The sequence below is a fragment of the Numida meleagris genome, chromosome 3 (genome assembly GCF_002078875.1).
Source record: "Numida meleagris isolate 19003 breed g44 Domestic line chromosome 3, NumMel1.0, whole genome shotgun sequence".
Classification (NCBI taxonomy): domain Eukaryota; kingdom Metazoa; phylum Chordata; class Aves; order Galliformes; family Numididae; genus Numida; species Numida meleagris.
Window position 1 is genome coordinate 17,246,508 of NC_034411.1, and position 22,483 is coordinate 17,268,990.

At 38.1% G+C, this 22,483-nt stretch overlaps 1 protein-coding gene across 2 annotated transcripts in view; it reads right to left on the reverse strand.

Moving 5' to 3' along the window:
- The window catches only part of CNIH3 (cornichon family AMPA receptor auxiliary protein 3), a 40,846-nt gene continuing 19,623 nt past the window's right edge, over positions 1,261–22,483 (reverse strand). Inside the window, exons 2-6 of one of the 2 annotated variants that reach the window (XM_021391704.1) lie at positions 20,294–20,362; positions 19,072–19,119; positions 5,242–5,354; positions 3,176–3,273; positions 1,261–2,255 (exon numbers count right to left, since the gene is read on the reverse strand). In XM_021391704.1, the coding sequence (XP_021247379.1) occupies positions 2,251–2,255; positions 3,176–3,273; positions 5,242–5,354; positions 19,072–19,119; positions 20,294–20,362 (333 nt within the window). In that variant the 3' untranslated portion in view covers positions 1,261–2,250. Of the gene's footprint in view, positions 2,256–3,129; positions 3,274–5,241; positions 5,355–19,071; positions 19,120–20,293; positions 20,363–22,483 lie in introns of both variants that reach the window. The other variant, XM_021391703.1, reaches the window with a different exon arrangement.

Genomic DNA, 22,483 nt, shown 5'->3' on the forward strand with positions numbered 1-22,483 from the left:
GCTTTCAGCTAGCACGTACAGAAGAAATTCAGTAACAGACATTCTTCAGCTTTTTATGGATTATGCATTAATTATACCGTGTCATAAGAGCTATCAGAGTTAGCTCTGTAATCACTCAAAGTTTTTAGCTCAAGCATACTCCAAGCAAATACATCCATACTGACTGCAAGGTCAATGTGATTTGAAGAACAGTTCGGTCACTTCTGTAACATGTGCAATCCAAACTTACGAACCACCAGGCACAAGTTAGTTTCCCAAGTAACCTGATAAGGCATCCTTGTTGTGTGCTTCTAGAAATGGGAATGCTCGGTTGTAAGACTTCAAATTGCACAATGCAAGACTATTGGTCATGTCTGTACTGGTAAATTGTAGAATGTCAGTGCTAGGAAGAACTTCATTTAAATATTGTTAGAATGACCTTGGTATACCTTTTACAGAAGCCAGTTAGCACTCCTCCAAGCCATGATCTTGGCACAGGCCAAGAGCAATCAGTTAGCATGCACCAACTGTGCTTTGCAGACTAAGAGGATTTAAATTTGTCAGTGTAGCCTGATCAAACCAGAAAAAGCCTTGGCACTGTACATAATGCACTAACTCCAGCTCAGTTTTTACTTTGCCAGACATGAGATTACTGCATGCAGCCACTGCTTCTCCACCATGCTCTAAAATAGGGTTTATTAGCACAGGAGCAGTGCTGAATGTGAGAGTGGACCTCTCTTTCCAAAGTCTTGTGCCCAAAGCCCTTAGAAATAATCCCTTGGCTCTCAATAGCCAGACTAAATTTGGCAGGGCCAATAATGGGCCAAAGCTAACGAGACCAGCTGTGAACAAGCTGTTTCCATGCAGAACTCTCTGAGCTGCTCTCCTCAGCCTCTGCGCTAAAAACATGTCTTATTAGCTCATTCACTGTGCAGGACCCAATCTCTGTGTGTGCTGGTACTAGTCTTATAAGCTTCCTACTGCCCAGGGTACCAGTGGACGCTTTGAAATACCTTTGTGACTCTGAGGGTGTCAGCCTTGGTTCATTAGTTTCAGTGCTGAAATACATTTAGTCACTGTTCTGAGCAGATGATGCTTTTGACCTGGTAAATCAAACAGATTAACATAAAATATGAATAGATTGTGAATGCTTACATAGAAGTGTATTTGTATATACATGTATATGGAGATATACAGCTCATATATATAAAATTAAATTATATGATAAAATAATAAAAATCTTTTTAAATTATAAAAAACTGAACAACTTAAATACCCACCTCATACGGAACAAAAACATTGAGTGACTTAGTTTTAGCATAAATTTGACAGCAGAAATAAAATTGCACAATAGAATTACAGACCACGATCTAGTCCGGTATTTCACTGTCCAGCACTCTAAGGAATATAATATATATATTACAATCCTCTTTAATTTATGTAGCTCTCACCAGGCTTTTTTGCAGTCAGAGGAACACTACTCTGGTAAGTGCTTAATTTGGTTAAGCCAATCCCAATGTATTCATACTTATCACTACGTTATCGATGCAACACAATTGAAGTACAGAAACATACTGCAAGTTTGTCTACAGTAATAACATATTAAAAAACAGAACACTGCAATTTCTAAATTCTTTGTTGTTAGTGCTAAAGGTGAAGGGCAGGGAAAATCCACAGAAAACAATCCCCCAAGATCCAACATCCCTGTTTGATGAGTGTCACATGAACATGCCTGCAGAACAGTCACACATCTCGTCTGAACCCTAGTTAGTGCTCATTTTCATGACATACTATGTAAATGTTCCTGCTGTTTATGATGATCTTGTCCTTTGCTTCCTGAGAACAGAACAATCATTAAAAGAAAGAAACTTTGCTCCCTGGAAGACGGTAAGGACTACAGGTTATGATGAATCCATTTAGCTGAGCAGCATTATCCTTGAAGAGGAAAACAGTTCTGTAACTCAGACTACTTGGTTGCTTTTTTGTTTGTTTGTTTCCCTTGGGTTTTGAAAGTCATTTACTGCAACACACTGAGAGACAGGAGACAAACACAGTTAACTCAGTCATTCTTCATGGTACTCTGCTTCTGCTCAGTGTCTCTGTCACATACTCTACTTCTTGGGTTCAAAGTCTTCCTCTTTTTAATTTCCATTTACTTATTTATCTTTTAATCATGCATCACTTGGACCAATCCTCCTTGCACCTCCACAGGTTTTGTTGTTTTCAGTCTTTAATGATGATCTTTTAGTTAAGAGCTCACCAAAGTGTAGATCATGCTGAATGAAAAGAAAGACACAATATGAAAGTATCCTTTTGAGGCATACAGAGCACTTTGATTTTTATAACCCTTTGCTGTTTGTTCCTCAGGTCTGACTGCAATGGCCTATGCCTTCCTTTGGATTCTTTCTGTCTCTCTAAACTATCTTAATTATGGCGGATTCAAGATGGGTATCAAAAAGAACTCAAGAAATAACAAATTCATTAGTGACATCCTACTGCACCACAAGCTGTGTTTGAGCTTATTAAAATGTGCTCTGATGTCTGAATTTGAACAGTGAAGAAACAAAACCATTTACTTTAGCATGTTTGATCTTTACAACATCAACCAGCAACTCTCAGCGTGGCAGGCAAGGTTTACCATGAAACTACAAGTTTTCTTTCCTTTGGAGAAAAATCCATATAGTAGAAGAAATAAAATGCAGACAACCAGCTAGAACAAACACATACATATTAAGTACAACTCTAAAAAATGAGGAAATTGCAGTATATTGCCACTGCCCCATTTTACTGCAATTCTAGTTCTCGCAAAACCCAGGAAAGCACAGCAAAAGCGGATACAGCACTATTTTATTTAGGACCAGGCAGCAGACCGCTATGGCCACGTTTTAGAATGAAGGAAAGTAGGGCTCAGCACAACAGTTTAGTTCCAGCAGAAATGCTTACACAAATGCTCAATATTCCACATATAATGAAGTGTCTGCAGATTTAAGCACATGCTGCTGTAAGTGGGTATGCTTCCCTCCATCAAGATCTGAAGCAGTTTCGTAAGGCTAAGGAAACACACACGTTTGTTCCTGTCATTCCTAAATGGAATTTCACATGTTAAATGAAAAGCAGCTACTATTCTCTCAGTAAAATTACCAGACTTACCAGTAAAGATAGTAGAAGAAAGAAAGGAGATAGAAAGCTAGCTTACACCAGGCCTCTTTTTGACAGTAACTCAAGGTATCTGCATTCATAACTGCAGGTGGATCATAAGCGAGTTCTGAACTATCTGCTGGGCAACGAAAATACCTGAAAGAGAAGGAGAACTCTAGAATGACTCTGTAAGATGCTGTATTAGATATGTGCTGATACACACTGTCCTGATCATCACCTCAGATGAAAACAGTCTTCCATGGTATAGGAGAAATCTACCTCCCTCTCTTTTTCAATCCTCTCATTCTGGACATGATTAAATCAGAATGCTAGTCTAGACTTACTGCAGAACCAAGCAATTCATGAATGTGAAATTTCTATGCCCTATTAAATCTTTAGATTGAAGCATTCCCCCTGCCTATATAGTTCTTTCTGGCTTACTCACAAATAACTTGCATGTAGTGAGTGACAATATGTAGTGGTCTGTGATCACAGCATGGAGGAAGAATTACTGGGCACTAACTGCATCTACACAACTGACTGATTTCAGATATGATGAAAGGTGACAGTCTCAACCAAATGATAGCTCAGTTTCTTCAATGCTGAAAAGTGCAATATGGTATAACGAAGAGTTGGCTGACTAGTATTTTCTACATATAGCACTGCTCAGAAATTTTCTGATAAAAATTATTTAGATAATAAAAGTTTTTCTTCTAATATAGGATAAATTCTTATTATTTTCACTAGAGACTCAATATTTGAGAAAGTTATGATGAAAGATTTTTTTGGCAAAGAAACTTCAGTCTCAATTACTTCGCAGCTTCACTGGAATGATAACGTTATGCAATTATCTTCCCATGGTGTTATGTAGAAATTTATACAATGATCCCAAGAGCAGCAAACAATATGTAGTAATTATAACAATACATATGGAGAACCACAGAAACATATCCTAAGTTTGGCATCATTGTTTCAAGTATGACCATTTCCACTTTGTATTTTTTTTCCACTTTTCCGACCAGGATTATTGTCACACTTCAGTCGTTATCCTTTGAAAGCATCGTAAAACACTATGATTTTATTATACTGAACAAAAGAGCACTCATAGCTTCATCTCATTAAACTTTTCTGAGAACTATGCCGTCACGCTAACTTCTGGATAACATAAATCTACCACATGATGTTGCATTATTACCAAGTTTTGCAGAAAATAGAGTTTAAAAGCTACCATTTTTTAATTCATAGCGGAGGTACTAGCAGTGCCTTCTTTACAGAATTATTTTTCAAGCTACTTCACAACAGAAGCTCCCTGCCACCACATATATCTTCGTAACACAGAGAGAACCTGACAGACAAAAGTCGTCTGGGCTTTTCCAAATATAGTGGGAATGCAAAACTAGTGAAAGATTGCATGCTGACAAACAGAAAAATGAATGCCTCTTGGCTATCTTCAGAGGTGCCAGATCCCTTACTAGAATTCACTGGAAGCTATATTGCCAGCAGCTTCAGCCCAGAAAACACTAAAGTTGCTCAACAGCAGCTCCTGCATGGTTGACTCTGAAAGCCCTTGCTGAGTATATACATGTAGCAAAGATCCAGAGCTGAAAACAGCTGGAGAACAGGCTGCTTGGGTGGAGTCACCGTCCCTGGAGGTGCTCAAGAAAAGTGGAGATGTGGCACTAAGGAAAATGGTTAGTGGGCATGGTGAGGGTGGGATGGTAGTTGGACATGATGATCTAAGTGGTCTTTTCCAACCTTAGTGATTCCATGATATTAACTACCTGACAGCTCCCAGCCTGTACAGCACTCAGTGCTCCACCTTCAGACTCCAGGCCGCTTCACTGCAAGTTTTCATTTGGGTGTGGTAATTCCATCTTGCACTTGGAATATTCAAAGTGGTTATTTAAATGTGGCTACCTAAATGAGGCTATTTGAAGCCACAATTATGTATTATAGGTTTTCTTTCCCCATCCTGAACATTCACAAAAAATAGTTTTTCTCTCAAAACTTGTGTCTTAGCTGCTTTTAGGCCTTTCTCCTCTTGCTGTACTTCATACAGTCTGCATGGCTGATGAGTTGGTGCGTGCAGCAAACAAACAGTTAATATATGAAAGATGGGCTTACCTCCAGAAGTGATAAAAAAGCAGAGGAACATTTAAGCCCAGTGTGAGCCATTCCTGAGCACACAAAAACATTATGCAGAAAAGGCTATGGATGGAGTACTCCGGCAACACCAGCTGAAAGGAACAGAAAAAACAGATATCAGTAGAATATTCCTGCGTCTTCAGCCACTGATTTTGCAGTGATTTTGCGCCTTCAGAAATCTGCAGTGCATCCGTCCCCAGACATACCTCAAGAGAGGGACAGCAAAGCAGAGAGCAATGTGCAGAAGGCATGGAGCCATCCCAGTTCTGATCCTGGCTGTACACTGTGGGCTTTTTATATGTTACATGAACCCTAAAGATATCAAATCCATTACTAAGTTAGCTTTTTGAGCTAAAACCCACTAAGACAGAAAACTCACACCCTTGGTAAATCCATGGCTTCTCACACTGGTTGTTGCAGACCAAGATGATCCTTTCTATTAAAAGAGAGAGTGAGTGGGCAGCTGGCAAAAACAGAAATTTATGTGATGTTGATTCAGAGTGATTACTTCTAAAGGCTCTTTTTCCCCCCCGCTTTCTTAGCTGGTCTTCTCTAGTCGTCTTATGCCTTTTCTCAGAAATCTATTTATCTTTATTTGAACAACACAAGAATTTTATTCCAGTATCTTATATTCTCAAAGCCCGACAATCCCCCACACAGTTCATCTGTATCCCTTGCTGTGTCTCCAAGTCACATCAACCAAAGTTTAAAAAAAAAAAAAAAAAAAAAAAAGCATTTGAGGGACTTCTGCTGATGTCAATTCATCTTTAGCAGTCAAACAGTTCAAGTGAGTCTTGTTTCTGAAAACAGTGAAAAGCCCACTACAGCTACTCCCAGCTCCTACCTACTCCCATACAGCTGTGCTGCAATGAATTCCATAGTTTTAGGGCTTCTTCCACTTCACAAGGAATGTATTTTTTCACTTTCATATCTTAAAGGCAATGCATTCAATCTAAGCATCCTCAAAAGCTTATCTTATGTGGATGACAGCTCATGGTACAATTGCATAGCACAGATTCCAGATGGCAGTTATTTATCACTGCTGGATCTTTTTTTCATTTTTAGAATGTGATTTAGAACATGACTATAACCTTTACCAAGAGAATGATTCATCCTCGTCACAAATTACAGACAAGAAAGGTCTTAATGATGAATGGCTACCGACTAAGCATCGCAGCACTTTCAAGTGTATTACATTCATTATCACATATTTGATTTCTGCTTCTAACAACAGTTCACAAAATTAGCAAAAACACAACACTGCTGCTCGATCAGTGGGGGCTGGCTGGTAATAATTGAGAAGGAAACCCAAGGTGGAAATTTATAAAGGAGATTTAAAAAAAAAATTCAGCTGTGAATCTAGAAAGGAAACATGGGAAGCAGCGGAAAACAGATTCACTCTCCAGTTACAGTTTCTGGTGTATACTAGATCTACCTCCGCTTTTAATAGAATAAAAAATGGGTCATCTTGTGTCTTCACCTTTTTCCTGGAGTAATATTTTTGCGTGGGCATAAATAAATACAGGATCAATTCTGATCACAGTTTCCGAGGAGAATTCATGGAAAGAAGCAAACAAACACCAGCCTGTAAACCAATTGCAGTTTATATTCCAATGATTTAGCCAAGAGACTAAATCTAAAAGTATGGGAGGGAAGTGAAAGCATAAACAGAGTAACAGCAAGGCTTGTGAGGAAAAGTAAACTGAATAACTGAACAACTAGAAAAACAAAGTGTGACACTGCCTCTGTTCCTGGCCAGAATAATCACCTTGCCATCCTCTGAAACCAATGGAGACTTCAATGCACTTCAGCAAATACAGGATTTGGCTCCAGCAGGGAAGAAAGCTAGTTCAGGAAACAGCAACTGTCAATCCTTGCCATTGCTGTCAAGCTAGTCCACTGCAATGGAAACTTCTGTGATTTGGAGAGTTGTGCAACAGGAATCAAGCTAGGATCTTTAATTCATTTCTAGGACAGTGCATAAAGCTGTCAGATGGCAATCATTTTAGGATATAAACAGTACACTTCTATTTTGAACCAGGAACACACTGATTCAGATAATGAACTCCACTTCCCAACACAGCTCAAGATAAAGCCTGGAGATGGTTACAGAATACAGAGCTGGAGGAGAAGCTGGCAAAGAAGCACAGCTCTTGAGAGCTGTAACTTGGTCACTTGGAGTCCTAAACTAATGAATGGCATTGCAAACATATCACTAGAAGTTCTGCTGGCTGATGTTTACCCATGGAAAACCACAAAAAAAAGCATGAAAAGGAAGTCAAAGTTTCTAGACCAAAGTGATGCTAATTAGAAACATCTCTTGCTATAATGTAAGCACAGGAAAGAAACTACTACATCTTTGTATGTACGCTCTGATATGTACGTTTAAGTTTATGTATGAGCAAATATTCAAAATCTTTTTTCACTAACCATTTGCATTTCAAATGTAAAATCTTCGCTAGATAATGATTTGATATCATCCCACCATAAATATTCAGTACACTCATACAAAATAGTACACACATACATACACGTAGATAGTTCCATCCTTAGAGTTCCAAAGAAAATAAGGCAGCCTTTGCTGCGTGTAGACAGCAAGGTTTGGCTGAACTGAAGCATGGGAAAACAAGCACTGAAGCTAACTAAGAACCTGCCAGCAGCTTCTCTGTGCTTACTGGACTACAAAGTCATCTGAAAATATCATCTGCATCTCTCACAAAGCTCAGTCCTTTATTCAGTCACTTTTAATCAGTTTCCTATTCCCTGATCATGTTCTGTTGTTCTTTTACAAACAACAGTCCCATCTTTTCCTGTCTGTACTCTTCCTCCTTATTGTGCTTATTACATATGACTACCTTCTTCTCAAATGTAATTTTGCTCTTTCAGAACAATATATTGTTTTCAAATAAAATGACTCTCACAGCTGGGCTCACCAGTGAACATGGCACATAAAATACCTCTCTGAAACCGAAACTGGAAAGATATAGCAGAATGAATAGTAATCTCCCTTCATCAGTGCTATTAAATTCTCTTACTTAAAAAACCTAATGTAGCAAGTGAATCAAACTGTTTTCCCAGTCACTGTTAAGTAACTAAAATGTCAAGAACTCTTGCCTCTGTCAAGTACTTTGTTTAGGTCCAGTACTCCAGAGTACTAGACAATAATAGTAATTCCTACAGAATCACTATTTTTCCCCCATGAAGTCTCCTTGGATGTAGCCCAGACCCCATCCTTTAACCACGAACATGCCACTTTACCCAGAGACAGGCAACAACCAGACATAGCAGTGCTGCATTAGCACAGCAGTTAATGCTGCTGCACCTGCTGCTGGCAAAGGATGGCTGCAGCTTGTCACTAAGGTGCTCACTTTGCTGCTTTTTCCACAATACCCTTTACTAAAGCTGACACATAGGGAAAGAGGGGAGGGAGACATACCCAAGCTGTTCAGAACACAAGAGTTATTTTAATTACACTATAAAGTCCATCCTAGTATAGCCTGCCAGAGCTAACCCAGCTTACTGAGGAGTATCAGCTGCTGGATTTAAGACATTATGAAATCCTTTGGAGCTGATTATCTGGTATCTCTAAAATCCTGCTAATTGAACAACAAAAAAAAAAATCAGAAGCGTAGCATAAGCAAGTGAAAAAGAGAAAGGACATGCACACAAAAATTGCAGTAGCATTTTAAGTTACTCAAAATCATACAATTCTAACTGCTACAAAGCATTCAGCAGTTTGCTATGATGTATATAGCTAGCTGAAAAAGCTGGCTGGAAAATAAATTTCTGGTCATATAAAGAACACCTGCTGCTGAACCTAATAAATTCACATCTATATCTTTACATTTATATCTTTACAGGGGACAGCAATGCTGCATGTACACAAGACTCAATGTTATGGACCATATGCAGAGCACAAATAAAAGAAAGGATTTAACACCTGTGCTTTCAGCTCTCCCCTTTTCTGGACCACAACGACATGAAGCAGCACAAAACAAATGCTTTTGGAAAGGAAATTTCCTTATTTTAATGCACTACTGGAATGTTTAAACAGTATCAAGTGAATATGAAAGAAGTCACTCCACAGCACAAACAGCAGACAGTGAAATGAGTAACGCAAAGAACCTAATTATCATTCTCACAAAGCACTCCATAGCCATCTGCAACACAATACAGATCTAATATAAAAATACCTGATTTTCTACACTCTCTTTCCATTTCAGGTACTAAACACGTCTCTATTTAGGCCCATCATTTTAATTCCCATTGTCTTGTTTCTATCTTCTGTAACATAGAGGTAATTATATTTTAAATCTAAGATCCTAATAGAGCCAGTTTATGACTGGCATATTTAAACTTTGTCGTATTACAAATAATAACTTTAACAACACTGACAGAGGAAGATCAGGTCTTTATGGACCTCTTATCAAGAGTGTCAGTAAGATTTCTGTTCTGCAGAGCCTATAAGAGGTCATAAAATAATAATATTAATAAAAAGCTTCTCCACTGAGCACAGCCTGCAGGGCATCAGCACTGTTCAAAAAGGGCCTCATCCTTGGGTGGTACCTCATTAAAGCAGCAGTGCTGTGATTTTAGAATTGATATCTTTGCAACTTTTTTTTTTTTTTTTTTTTTTTAATGTTAATTCAGAACCAGTAACAGACTGGGTTTGCATCCCTGGAGTGTGAACCTCTAATTTTCCCCAACACTGATATGGAATAGGGTAACAAATGCCCTTTTGCCCTACCCCTCTCTTGTGTTTCAGACGTATCCAGAGAGGAGTTGGGTTATTCAAGAACTCTTACCATCTTTGCCTTTTCTCCTAGGACTGATGAGAATGACAATTAGTACCACAGCTGCTCATTAGGATCTAGAAAACCTGCACCTTCTTTCACAGGCAGGTCAATGGATGCCGAAATCTCAGTGATCAGTAAAACAAAGCTCAGACATCTGCATAGTAGAGAAAAGGCCCTCAGGCTGTCTACTTGGAGTTTGCCTAAGACTGATGGTTTCATAAATAGCGAAAGCTAAGTGTTCATTAAAGGGCTGTTTGCATACCTGGAGTTTAGAGGCTGTCAGTCTGAGGATGCAGTTTTGGTACAGTGCAGAACTGGTATAGGTGATCCCTGTCCTGCTATTTTAACAGGTTTTTTTTGAAACTTCAGTGTTTGAATCCAAGGTAAGACATTTAACTCCCACCAGAAGCCATTTCCATTCATATAACACATATGATGTAAAATAATTTCACTCTATTTTTAGATATTGTATTGTTTTTGTAATAGCATAGAGGCTTTATAGGATCCAATCCTGACTTAAATCCACAATGGTAATTCTGCTAAACATAACAACGACATTTGATTTAACCCCAGTTCCTTTAGTTTCATTAAAATGCAAATATATATTTTATTGCATACCAAATTAAAGCAAATACAGTCCATTAGCAAGTCAAATTTTGCCAATAGCTTCAACACAGCTCTGGGGAGCAGATGCATAAATTACATTACCCCAAGCAACTGAGAATTCTCATCTCAGGAGCGCATTACAGACAACAGTTACTCATATTTTTTTTTTTTGCTACATCTCCAGGCTTATTCACTGCTTCTTGCAGTGTTCTGAGAATAAGGCCATATCCTCCAGAACAGTACTGGAAGGAAGCTGAATTGTAATGCAAAAGGTTGTCTTACAGGGTGATACTTTGCTGTTTTGATTATTTAATAAACATTTAAAAGATGACATTAACAGCAAAATACAGTTGGTTAAACTGATATCGTTTTATATGTAAATATTTTCATGATTAATAATATTATAAATAATGAACATGTATATCTCCTTCCTTTCCATTTCCATCAGGCATTGTACTGGCAAATCTTACTTCCTCCCTGGAGTGAAAAAGTGGGGTAAAGACCAAACTGTGACCGAGTCACAAGCTTGAACATTTTAGGCTTGCAATAATTTCACAGCTTTCCTTATCTCTCACCACTGCTTTAAACACCTGTGCAGGCACAGCAAGATACAGCTTTCCATGAAGCAAACAGATGTCCTTAGGTAGCGATTCCTAAAAATAACAATTATTATGTTCTAACTTTTGAAAATGCTGAACTCAGGAACTTGTGAATTTGACTAAAAATAGTGCTGGCATAATGCACATAATAAAAGAATGCCAGAATGCATATAACAAATGAATGTCAGTAGTGAACGGATTGCCTGCCAGAAATACAATACTTACTCTAAGTTCTTAAGTACTGTAAGTTCTCTTTTCCCAGATATCACTCTCTATTCTAGTCCTTTAAGATGCCACAACCAGCACATGTTAACCAAGGCTGCAGCAAATAAATTTTGTTTATTCATCAGCCTACATGAGAAAACACAAACAAAACCAACAAATTTAAACAGTGGTATTGTATGTTGACTGGTGTTCATAGAATAGAAAAAAAACAAACCCAGAGGACAATTGTTTGATCTATTATCAAATAGACAGGGTCTATTACCTCAGACAGGAACAAGTGACATCCTTTAGTGCTTTAATTTTTCATAACTTTTTATCTCTGGTGGTTCCTTTAGAGCAACAGTCACAAACTGTTTCCAAAACTAATTGGGAGAATGGGCAACATGAATCCTTCAAGTTAATAGAAGTTTTCATTAAAATTAATGAAATTTTAGACCACAGTCAAGTTCTGAAAGAAATATTTATTGAAGGAAACTTGACCTACAATGTTTGCTACACAGATATGGAGTCTGATTTATTATAACTCCGAGCAAAGACATTTGAAATGAGGAAGAGAGGAAGATAATCCAGACACATTATCACAAAACTGTCTGGGAAAACTTTTGATTTTGTTTGATTGTCTAAATATAGCTCTAGCACATATTTGTGCAATGATGTTTTCCAAATTTTGTGGGTTTTCTTATTCCTCAAGATGTTGAGAAAAGATTCATATAAATACATCCCCTTTGATCCAAAGAGAAATCAGAAATTTGCTTCACATATTCAGGAGGTTATAAGAAAGCTGTGAACAAGCAATTAGAAATTGACTGAACAGAACACAAAAGGCAGGATGCTGTACTGTTATTTCCATTTGACTCTAATTTCTGCAGTCATTTTTTCAACATGTATTGCAGTCTTCATTTGGGCCTGCTTTTACATTCATTTTCTGACTTAGGAAATATGTGTTGCTTTACATCATAAGAGAGTACTGATGCTGTTCTAGGGCAAAGGATCGTAAGAGAAGCCCTCTTCAGTTCCCTTCAAATTCTACCTTCAATTAAAAAAAAAAAATAATATATTATTATATGGTATATACAAGTAGACCTCAAACCAAACAGTCTAGCAAAACAGAAAAGAAAGGCCAAAAGATAAGGAATACCTTTAAGTCACTACGAGTCTGAGCGCACAGTTTGTATAAGCACATCAATCCCTTACTTGGAAATGAAGATAATCAGCTAACACAACTACTGGAAAGGGAACTATATACAAGGAAAGGACAAAAGGGATTATGGTCGGTACTTCTATTGCAAAAGCAATTCCTTTTGAGTAATTATGAAACTGAGATATTCGCAATAAAATAAAAAGTGTGAGGAGATGCCCTGTCTCTAGCCAAGCAATATTTATGACATTATCTTTGTATAAAGTAAAAACACTTGCCAGCTATCTGGTCCCAATTCTACCATAATTTTTGCAAAATAGCTACTGGAATCTCAATAACAGATCCCGCATTTGAACTTCTAATGAAAGAAGGATTACTGAACTGTTTCATATTCATATATCAGGTCAGTTAATAGGTCTAATCCTTAATAAAATTAGAGATGAAATGGAGATAGATCAAAAGGCATCCCTGCTTCTTGGAAACATGTACCAGTCACCTCCCTCTGTGACAATCCTCTCTCAGTAGTGTCCAGACCCAAAGGGAAGAAAAGGATGATTTTCTGATGAGTAAAATATTTTTAGCACAAGTGAAGTGCTATAAAGGCACCTGTTTATTTGTCTAATTAAAATCCGTATTTCTCCTCCTTGTTTTATTCAGTTTGACCTTTATAATCTCTCTCAAATTTCACTACAAACTCCTACAGAAATTCAGACGAATTTGGCCATAACTGCCAACAATACAGTACAGAGTTTTTATCAAAATGGTGCTTAAATTATGAGAACGTCAAATCCAAGACTAAGTCCAGGGTCTATTCCACACAGCTTTATGTTTGATTATCAACATTATTCTCATCTCAGAGCAATAAACAGAGGTTTCTCCACGCTGTCAATGTGAAAAAGAGGCTCTGAAAGCACCCACAGAGGACTATCTGGTTGTGTTGTTGTCCAACCTTAGAGACAAATGGTAAGCATAAATGTCAAACGTGAAGTCAAACCCTTCCCAAATCCAGAGATGTTCAGAAACTTTTCTGATATAAACCAACTCTGTTTTGAACCACCGTTCCTTTTTCTTTGAGATTATAAAAATAATTTTTGAAAATAAGTAATATTTACTTAGAACTTCTGACATACAGTAGTGCATGCAAGCTTCTATATTGTACTTAGACACAGAGAGACAAAGTTTTGAGGAACTACCTGCATGCCTGCAGTATATTTTCTACACACACAATTCTATATTCATTTTTCAGAAGCTATCCACACCATCTCTTGATTAAGGTTTATGCTCCCAGTCACTTGGTAGGAAGAATCTCCTGAAAGATTTCCTGCTGCCCAGATGATTAATCAAGCTCAGCAGTTCCACTGTATTCAGGTGGTATGAAAAGAGAGAGCATTAGATACATCAGGAAATACAATATGCATTGAGAAGCCAGTAACAATGATGAACTCCTTGGTCTCTAATGAGTGGACAAAGTTCATGTGCTCCATCACTGCAACAGTCACTGTTAATGGAGAAGGTGTCACACGGTGCCATTTTTTGTTCCCTTTGTGATCTTCGTTGCAGCAGCAATTTATCAGAACTCTGGACAGAGGAGCCTCTATGTCCTGCGAGCCACATGCCACTGCTATTTCCACATTCCAAAGATACCTTTGACTAGATAATTCTGTTTTCCTCTCAGATAGCACAGGCATATGGACTTTAAAGATGATGTTCTCACTGCTGGTTATGAGGTGCTGAATACGCATAATGCCCAACCTGGTGTGAACCTGTCTTGCAAAGACAGTGCAAGTATCTTTGGCTTAAGCTGACTTAACTCTCGAGTGTGACTATGATGAAATGCTTTTCATGATTTTTTTTTTCCTGTCAAATCTAGCTAACTGAGGAATTAAAACACCTCTGCTGAAGTTCTAAGTAGTATATAGTACTACAAAAGGTAAACTCTTGCTGTTATTTGCAACATTTATTTTGCAACAAATTGGCCTATTGCTGTAGTCTCAGTCAAGGAGAGTTTTCAAATCTGAAGAAAGTATGATGATTCTTATATACAGATGGTTACCCATCATATAAAAATTTCCACCAGAATTGCTATATTTGCTTATACAGCCTTACATTAAGCACTTCAATGAACCGTGCAATACCCTGCTAATAACTATCAGCCTGGCATCTAGCTAAAGAATGTCTGGTGTTTATAAATCTCTAAACCCACAATGAAGCGATGAACTGATATATCCAGAAATACATGCTAAAAATCTGACACATTATCTCAGGCTTGTCAGTGGCCATGAGGCAGAATAATGGAAGAAGTGATCAGTACAATAACAAAAGAAATCATAGAATCATTAAGGCTGGGAAAGACACTAAGATCATCAAGTCTGACCACCAGCCCACCCCAACCAGGCCCACTAACCATGTCCCCCAGTGCCACATCTCCACTTTTCTTGAACACCTCCAGGGACGGTGACTCCACCACCTCCCTGGGCAGCCTGTGCCAGTGCCTCACCACTCTTTCTGAGAAGAAATTTCCCTAATATCCAACCTGAATCTCTGCTGGCGCAACTTGAGGTCATTTCCTCTGGTCCTATCGCTGCTACCTGGGATATTCACCAGATATCCATTGGGATACATACCAGGCTGATGCCCACCTCGCCACAACCTCCTTTCAGGCAGTTGTAGAGAACAATAAGGTCACTCCTGAGCCTCCTCTTCTCCAGACTGAACAACCCCAGCTCCCTCAGCCAATCCCCATAAGATTTGTGCTGCAGACACTTCACCAGCTTGGACACATTCCAGAGAAGATTTCTCCAGTTAGATTTCTTGCTGAATTTGCTGTCCAATCGCCCATTGCCAAAAACAAACAAATACAGTCAAACCAAATAAAATGAAGGTAAAAGACTGAGCTCTATACAATATTTTCCTACACTTGCAGTTTCATGGATTTCATGCTTAATTTAATTTAGCTAAAATGCTTCCACTACAATAGGAAAATGAATAAAAGTCTTTTACCTAATTTCCCTCACAGATACTGCCAGTTTCATTGTTCAGAAATCACTCTTCAGATTAATGGAGTTTAAAAACAAATATTGGCTAATAGTTTGAGAAAGATCATTTACACTGTTCAGCAGCATCTGGCATGAGCAAACTCAAGTCTGAAATACATTCACTGAGAATGAAGCAAGTTTAATCAACTCTACTCTTAAGTAAGGATTTATCAGCTTAAATCAAATATTGAGATGCTGTTGCTTATAAGTATAACCCTAATCACAAGTTAATTTAAATTTCCCTAAAGGTAAAGCAATGATATTACAATGGTTGATTAATGAAAGAGAACATGTTTTAATGTAGGAAATAATTGTCCTTAGTGCTAAAATAAGTAATTACAAGAGAAATCAACCATGTAGCTAGATCATTTGAATTACACCTGCAATTATAATTATACAATAATGCTGTTTTCATTAATCAAATATGTTTTAATAACCTCACAAAATACTGGAATGGTTTTAAACTAAAGGAGGGGAGATTTAGATTTGATGTCAGAAGCTTTTCATGGAGCAGTTGGTGAGGTGCTGGCGCAGGCTGCCCAGAGAGGTAGTGGATGCCCCATCCCTGGGAGTATTCAAGGCCAGATGGGATGGGCCCCTGGACAACCTGAGCTAGTACTAGATCTAGCGGTTGGCAACCGTGCCTGCAGCGGGGGGAGGGGGAATGGGGGTGGAACTAAATGATCTTTGAGGTCCCTCCCAACCCAAAACATTCTATAATTCAATGATTTAATCACAAAATCATGGCACAGTTATATGGCATGCCCCCGTTATCTCATTAGCAGCGCTAATGAGCCCAGAAATCCTGTACTGATGGTTGGACTCAATGATTTTGAAGGTCTTTTCCAACCTAAAGAATTCTATGATTTTGTGCTGCTAATGGTACTGCTTCCACTAAGCCAAGACAGCTTATTTACAACTAGTTGTTGCATCACTGTGCAGCATCGTAGTGCATCATGTAATCATATCCTCAGATAAAAAGGCAATTTCATAAAAAGATAACACAGATACAAACTCCACAGCATTCAGCAATACCAGTATATGCCCAATGTGAATGATGTACCACTTGTATGACACACCAATGTCCGGACAATTAAATATTCTACAATTTACATCACATGCATATTAACACACATATGTAGTATGAAGCCTTCCAAGCACATAACTGAATAAAATGAAGTATCTGCATCCTCCTCACTTTGTGCTGGCTTCAGAAAGCAAGTCCTTCCTGTCACATACTTCGGAACAGAGGCTCTGCAAGGTTCATAGCTTTTTTATGCATAATCATTCTCCAATGACTGGGAAACATAGGCAGACCTAATTCTAGCTCTCTAGCACCATAAAGACATGGACACATCTTTATGTGTGTGTATATGTGCCAGCACCATATAAACCTTCTTCACATGCTCCCTAAATTTTTTCTGTGATTAAAAACGTTTTTCCCAAAGCAAATGTCTGGCTGCTGATGGATTCCATCCTTCATACCATTATGGAATACATAACTAAGTGATAAAGCATCTGGTGACATATCATGTACCTGGTCACAGTTTGTTAATGATCTTCTCCAAGTATTTTGGAGATAAAACCAAAAATCCATTCTTAAAAACACTCTGCTCATTAGGACCATTCATATTGCATACTATATACCTACTTAATCATTTCCCAAAAACAGGCTATAATGAAACAACAGTTTTACAATCTGCCTATAATCTCTTTTAAAAATGGATTTACATCAGATCTTTATCATTAAGTTCTAATGTCATAAATAGTAATATAGAACTATATTCAATGTCATTTGAAATAATTACCTGACTTACAGACATTGGGAAATGGATATGCTGCTGTTTCATAGAAGGAGAAACAGACCTGAAGCCTCATGATGTTATAATGATGGATATATTTAGTGCTTGCTGATAGCATCCTAACTGCTGTTTTCCTGTATCTATACAACTGACACTCAATTTTTCACTGTTTTCGCCAGAATTTTTCTCCAACCGTGAATCCTTTACTCTACATGGACTAAAGCTATTTTTAGTGACTGTCAGTTTTAGTGACTACAAATCTCTGTAGTTATTCTACCTTCTTTTTCTTGCATATCATCTCTCAATTAAAACAAGTGCATCCCTAAAGAACTTTGAATAGGCTGAATTAACAAACTATTTAAGCGAAGCAGAAGCAAGCCAATCCCTTATGAATACAGTCTGTAATTAGCCAAAATGCTCAATCTTGCTGCTCACAGGAAGACTGAGGCTCGATAAAAATTAAACACTTGTGTAGACAAAGCACTCTTATGAGGCTTATATATATTAATACATTATCACTCACCAGTTGCTTTATGTCAGATAAACTGGCACACAGCTTGAAAATGGCTTGCTGCCAATTTGACAAAATGGAAAGCTATTGGTGGTAAGTATTGTTTCTTCTTGTCATATCCCTAGTGTCTTAACCATGCTAAATAAGTACTTGAGTGTGGCTCTTAACAGCTACATGTTCATAATTGTGACAAACAGGTACGACTCAAGTTCTGTCTGACCTGGGAATGACAATTCATAGATTCTGAGTGTGATCACAGTTAGATCTCTGGATCACCCCAAGCGAATTAACCTTAGCACCAGTTTTCCCCAAACCTCTAGGATGGGACCATCAGCTTAAAAAACACATCCGGATTTAATTCTTACCTTGATTAGGGGATGCAGTCAGCGGTCCGTATTTCAACTATAACCATTTTTAAGTGAAAATGCAGAATAATTTAAGTGGCTCTAAATTCTGGTGAATTTATAGAAATTTGAATACATAGAGTAAAATATTTTGGAGTGATGATTATTTTGACTTTATTACGAGAGTCAGGAAAACAAGTGTTTATGAAAGACCTCTTTCAAGCTACAGAGGAAAGGTGCAACCTATGACCATATCAATCCTATAGTTTATCAGTTCACTCAATTTCCTCAAAAATCAAGGCATCAGTATCTACTTGGTTGAGTTAAAGTAAATGCTGTATCAACTTTTCTGTTCAGTCACTTCAAAAACTTAATTATTAAATATGTAGCTAATAAAATGTTTAATTTATCAAACAGCAAGAACTATTCAAAAACTGTATTACAACACTACTATCAGATGATAGGGCTATTGACATCTCAAGCTGCAATTGCAAAATGATTCACCACCTTCCAAAAATGAATGGACAGATGTTCTGAAACTTCAGTTCTTATCCAGAAATCCTCTACTTATGTTAACTTTATATAATTTGTCTTCATCTATTCTTACAAGGTCATCGTGAATTCTACTTCTGTGATAGAACTCAGCCTTTCAGTAGAGAGCAAGGATCATTAAAAAAGAAAATGAATGCAGATTATCACTCAGTGGCTTTAATTCTCATGCAATTAATAAATCCAGGGCTAGTTTATGCTCACCTTTCGCAGGAGGAAGCAAATACGCTCAATATTTCTCAGCCGCTCTCTCTGTCAAGAAAAAGTGGGGAAAGAGGTGGAAGATTAGCTGGTGCTACAAATTAAAGATGTTACAAGTACAGTGCGTCAAAATCATAATTATTGGCTGTAGAGATGTTACATTATTCATCTGAACCAACTGTATTCACTTCTGATGTACTGCTTGCAACTCAAACAATCTGCTCATTTCTAAGTCCCAATATGTTATTTTTTCATCTGTTACTGGGTGTAGCAGTAAAAACAGGAGTTTCAAGTCTACATTAGCTGTTAAGTCAGAAGCTCAAGTCAGTATTTGTGACTCTAACCACTGGTGCCAACCTACACCACAGAGACTTGGCCTTGCATTTTCATGTAGACGAATTTTGGCCTCAAGACATTACTGAATGAGAAAAGCAACTGAAAAGTTCATACAGCAGCTCTTATGCTATCACTAATAGAGTACCTGAGCAACATGTGATATTAGAATTTAACTTCTGCAAATTCAGCATCTCTTGTAATTCCCAGTGAGTTTATTGGGGCAAGTTCTGCTGTCAGTTACGATGATACAAATCTGATGCATGTTTAATTGGAATCAGCTAAATCATTTTGGATTACAGCTTTCACAGAAAAAAAAAGTTTTCCTCTGCTTCAATCTGGGTTGCATTTTGGATCATTAGGTAAAACTGAGTTTACAGTCTCATGGTGACATTTAAAGTTTCACATAACAAGTGCTACAGAATGTGTTATTTACTCTTCAAGCACAGGAGAACATACAACCCTGCTATGGGACAGGCACACCTAATGATGCACCTCTTATCAAATCCCTTCAAAGATTTTGACTGATTTTTACAGACAGTATTGGAAAAGGTCATCAAGCCATGCTTGAAAGCAGAGAAAGCAAATGGTTTTAAAAAAGGAAACTGGTGCCACAGAATCAAATGATCAAAAGAAAGTTTTAACATCGCATTATGTATCTTTTACGTTTTGAGCTTCCAAATAATTTTTCTACCTCTTTCAGTAAAAAGGAAAGCTATCAGGATAAAGAGCCACCATCTTGGTTTCCTAAGTCTAGTCCAATACCTCAATCCTCCAAACCACAACTGACTTCACAACAGGCTCTGCGTTCCCCTCCACACTTTCATGTATCGCCCAGTGCATCTCCTCCTGTTTCATAGGTGTTGCTTAGCACACCACTGGTTGTACTCACTGCGTGGGCTGGGTTGCACTGATCTATTGGGCTTTTGAAGTCCGTCCGTAGTTCATCAAAGGCGATTATCTGAAAAACATTTTTTTTCAAACACTGTAATGAATGTTCAAACAACTGCTTATTTTTCTATTAGCAGCTAGTTAGAAGCACGGCCTCACTGCCTCCCTTTCTTCCACTTCCTGAGAAAATAAGGGAACCTAGCTTCCTAATACACTCCTTTCAGATCTAATTCAGTAGAATGAAACGTGGGGTACTCCTACATATGAAACCTAGAATCCATTAATATTTCTGCCATTCTGTAAAATCACATCTGCAGCTTTTCCAGCATGGTTGTTTTCCTCGTTTCTGCCCTTAGATCAGCTAGACTTCGTTCTCAAACTTTCAAAAGACATTAAGCTATTTCCCAAGCAAATACATCTTTAGACCTGATGGAAAAAAATAACTAACTGCCTAATACACAGAGATGCATCAGATACAATGCTCCAGGTTTAATGCATGCACAACAGACTCTTCTTATCAGTTGTTGAACTTACTTCAGGTATTAATTCTGAATTAGTGTTATCTTTAGTATTATTAAGCTGCTATTAGTTATCAAGCACACTCTAAAGTAAAGCATGCCCTTCCTCAGTTCCAACAGGTTTTGGAACATCTACCTCAGACATCATTAATAGAGAGAAAGCTCTTGCACAGGTCCTTTAGTTTCATCCATCAGCCAATGGATCAGTTGGTAATTACTGCCTGCTTTTACAGCACAGCATAAAAGTGCCCGTAAAATAATAATATGCGATAATGTTTTCTTGGAAATGAAACAGCTGTAATTGCCATCAACATATTTCATTCAAAGATCTCAAAGAACATTCTCTACTTTACATCTGTGTTTTATTAATACCTCTGCTGGCTACACTCCAGGAAAAGAAGCTCCCTGGGACAGGCACCACATAAAACACACAATAAAACACCGATTCCTCTTCAGACAATTTACAACCCAGGAAAGTACTTGCATCCACTAAGAAGATCAGGTAGCAGTCAGGTAATTGATATATGAGCGCACCAGCCGTTCCATGACATGTTCAAACAGTAACCAAGGGGGGGGGATCAGCACAGACCTGCTGTATAGTTAACAGACGTTCATTTTACAGGTATAACAAGCAGCAGCAAAAAAGTCTGAAAATGAGCTGTCCATGACTCACACCACAATCTGCTGGGAGGACTGAGGATAAAACCCAGAATTACAATCTGCACATCTAACCAGCACCCTAATGCTGCATTCATCATGCTGAAGCACATTTAAAATCAAAAGTGGGGCATTTTATAGGAATTCTACAGAATTCAATTTGTTCAAATATGATAAGTCAAAGTGCGAGAATAAACCAAAAGAACTGCAAAACTCGATCATAAGTGAAGCATTTCTCCCCTTTTATGTAATATCTCTGTAAGTCAAGAATCAGATCTGCAACAAGCTGTTTAGACCAAGGTGAAAGTACAATAACAAAGACTGCGATAGGGTCATAATACAGCTGTGATGAATAAGGTTCATTATAATTCTATACTTAATATTTCTTGTGCAGTTCTTCGTTTACTCAAGCTGGGGCAACTGTTGGGAAGGTAACAACCAAGCAGTTCAGACACCTGCTTGTGTTTGTAATCGAGTATCAACGTGGGCACTGGCTGCATTGCATAAAGGGAGAAGGATGACTTGTCACAGGTGAGGGAGTGCCTTGTTTGCAGTTCTGCCACAGATTTACTCTGGGATCCTGTGCATCTCCCCTGAATTCTCTTTGCCTCACTGCACCAGTACTTACAGATGTCATTTTAAGACAGAAAAGCGTTAGGAGATTTGAATGACAACTCTTTTTAATGTACCATGGAAACGGGTGTTACAAATACAGAGACGAGCTCAAAATTTCCTTGAAACAAAGAAATAAACAAACCCTGAGTGAATTTGCTGTGCTATTCCATTTGGTAGTCAGTAACAGCAAGAAGGAATTTGAGAAAATAATGAAATGGCAGTCAGCACAGAGCCAGCTCATGGTTCCCTGTTCATGGCAGGGAGCTGGACCAAATGGCCTTTAAAGGTCCCGTCCAACTCAGACAATGCTATGATTCTTCACTGTGAGGGAAGACTGATCTGAGACAACAACATGGAGAACTGAAACCACTGGAATCATGAGGTGGACTCTATTCCACAAG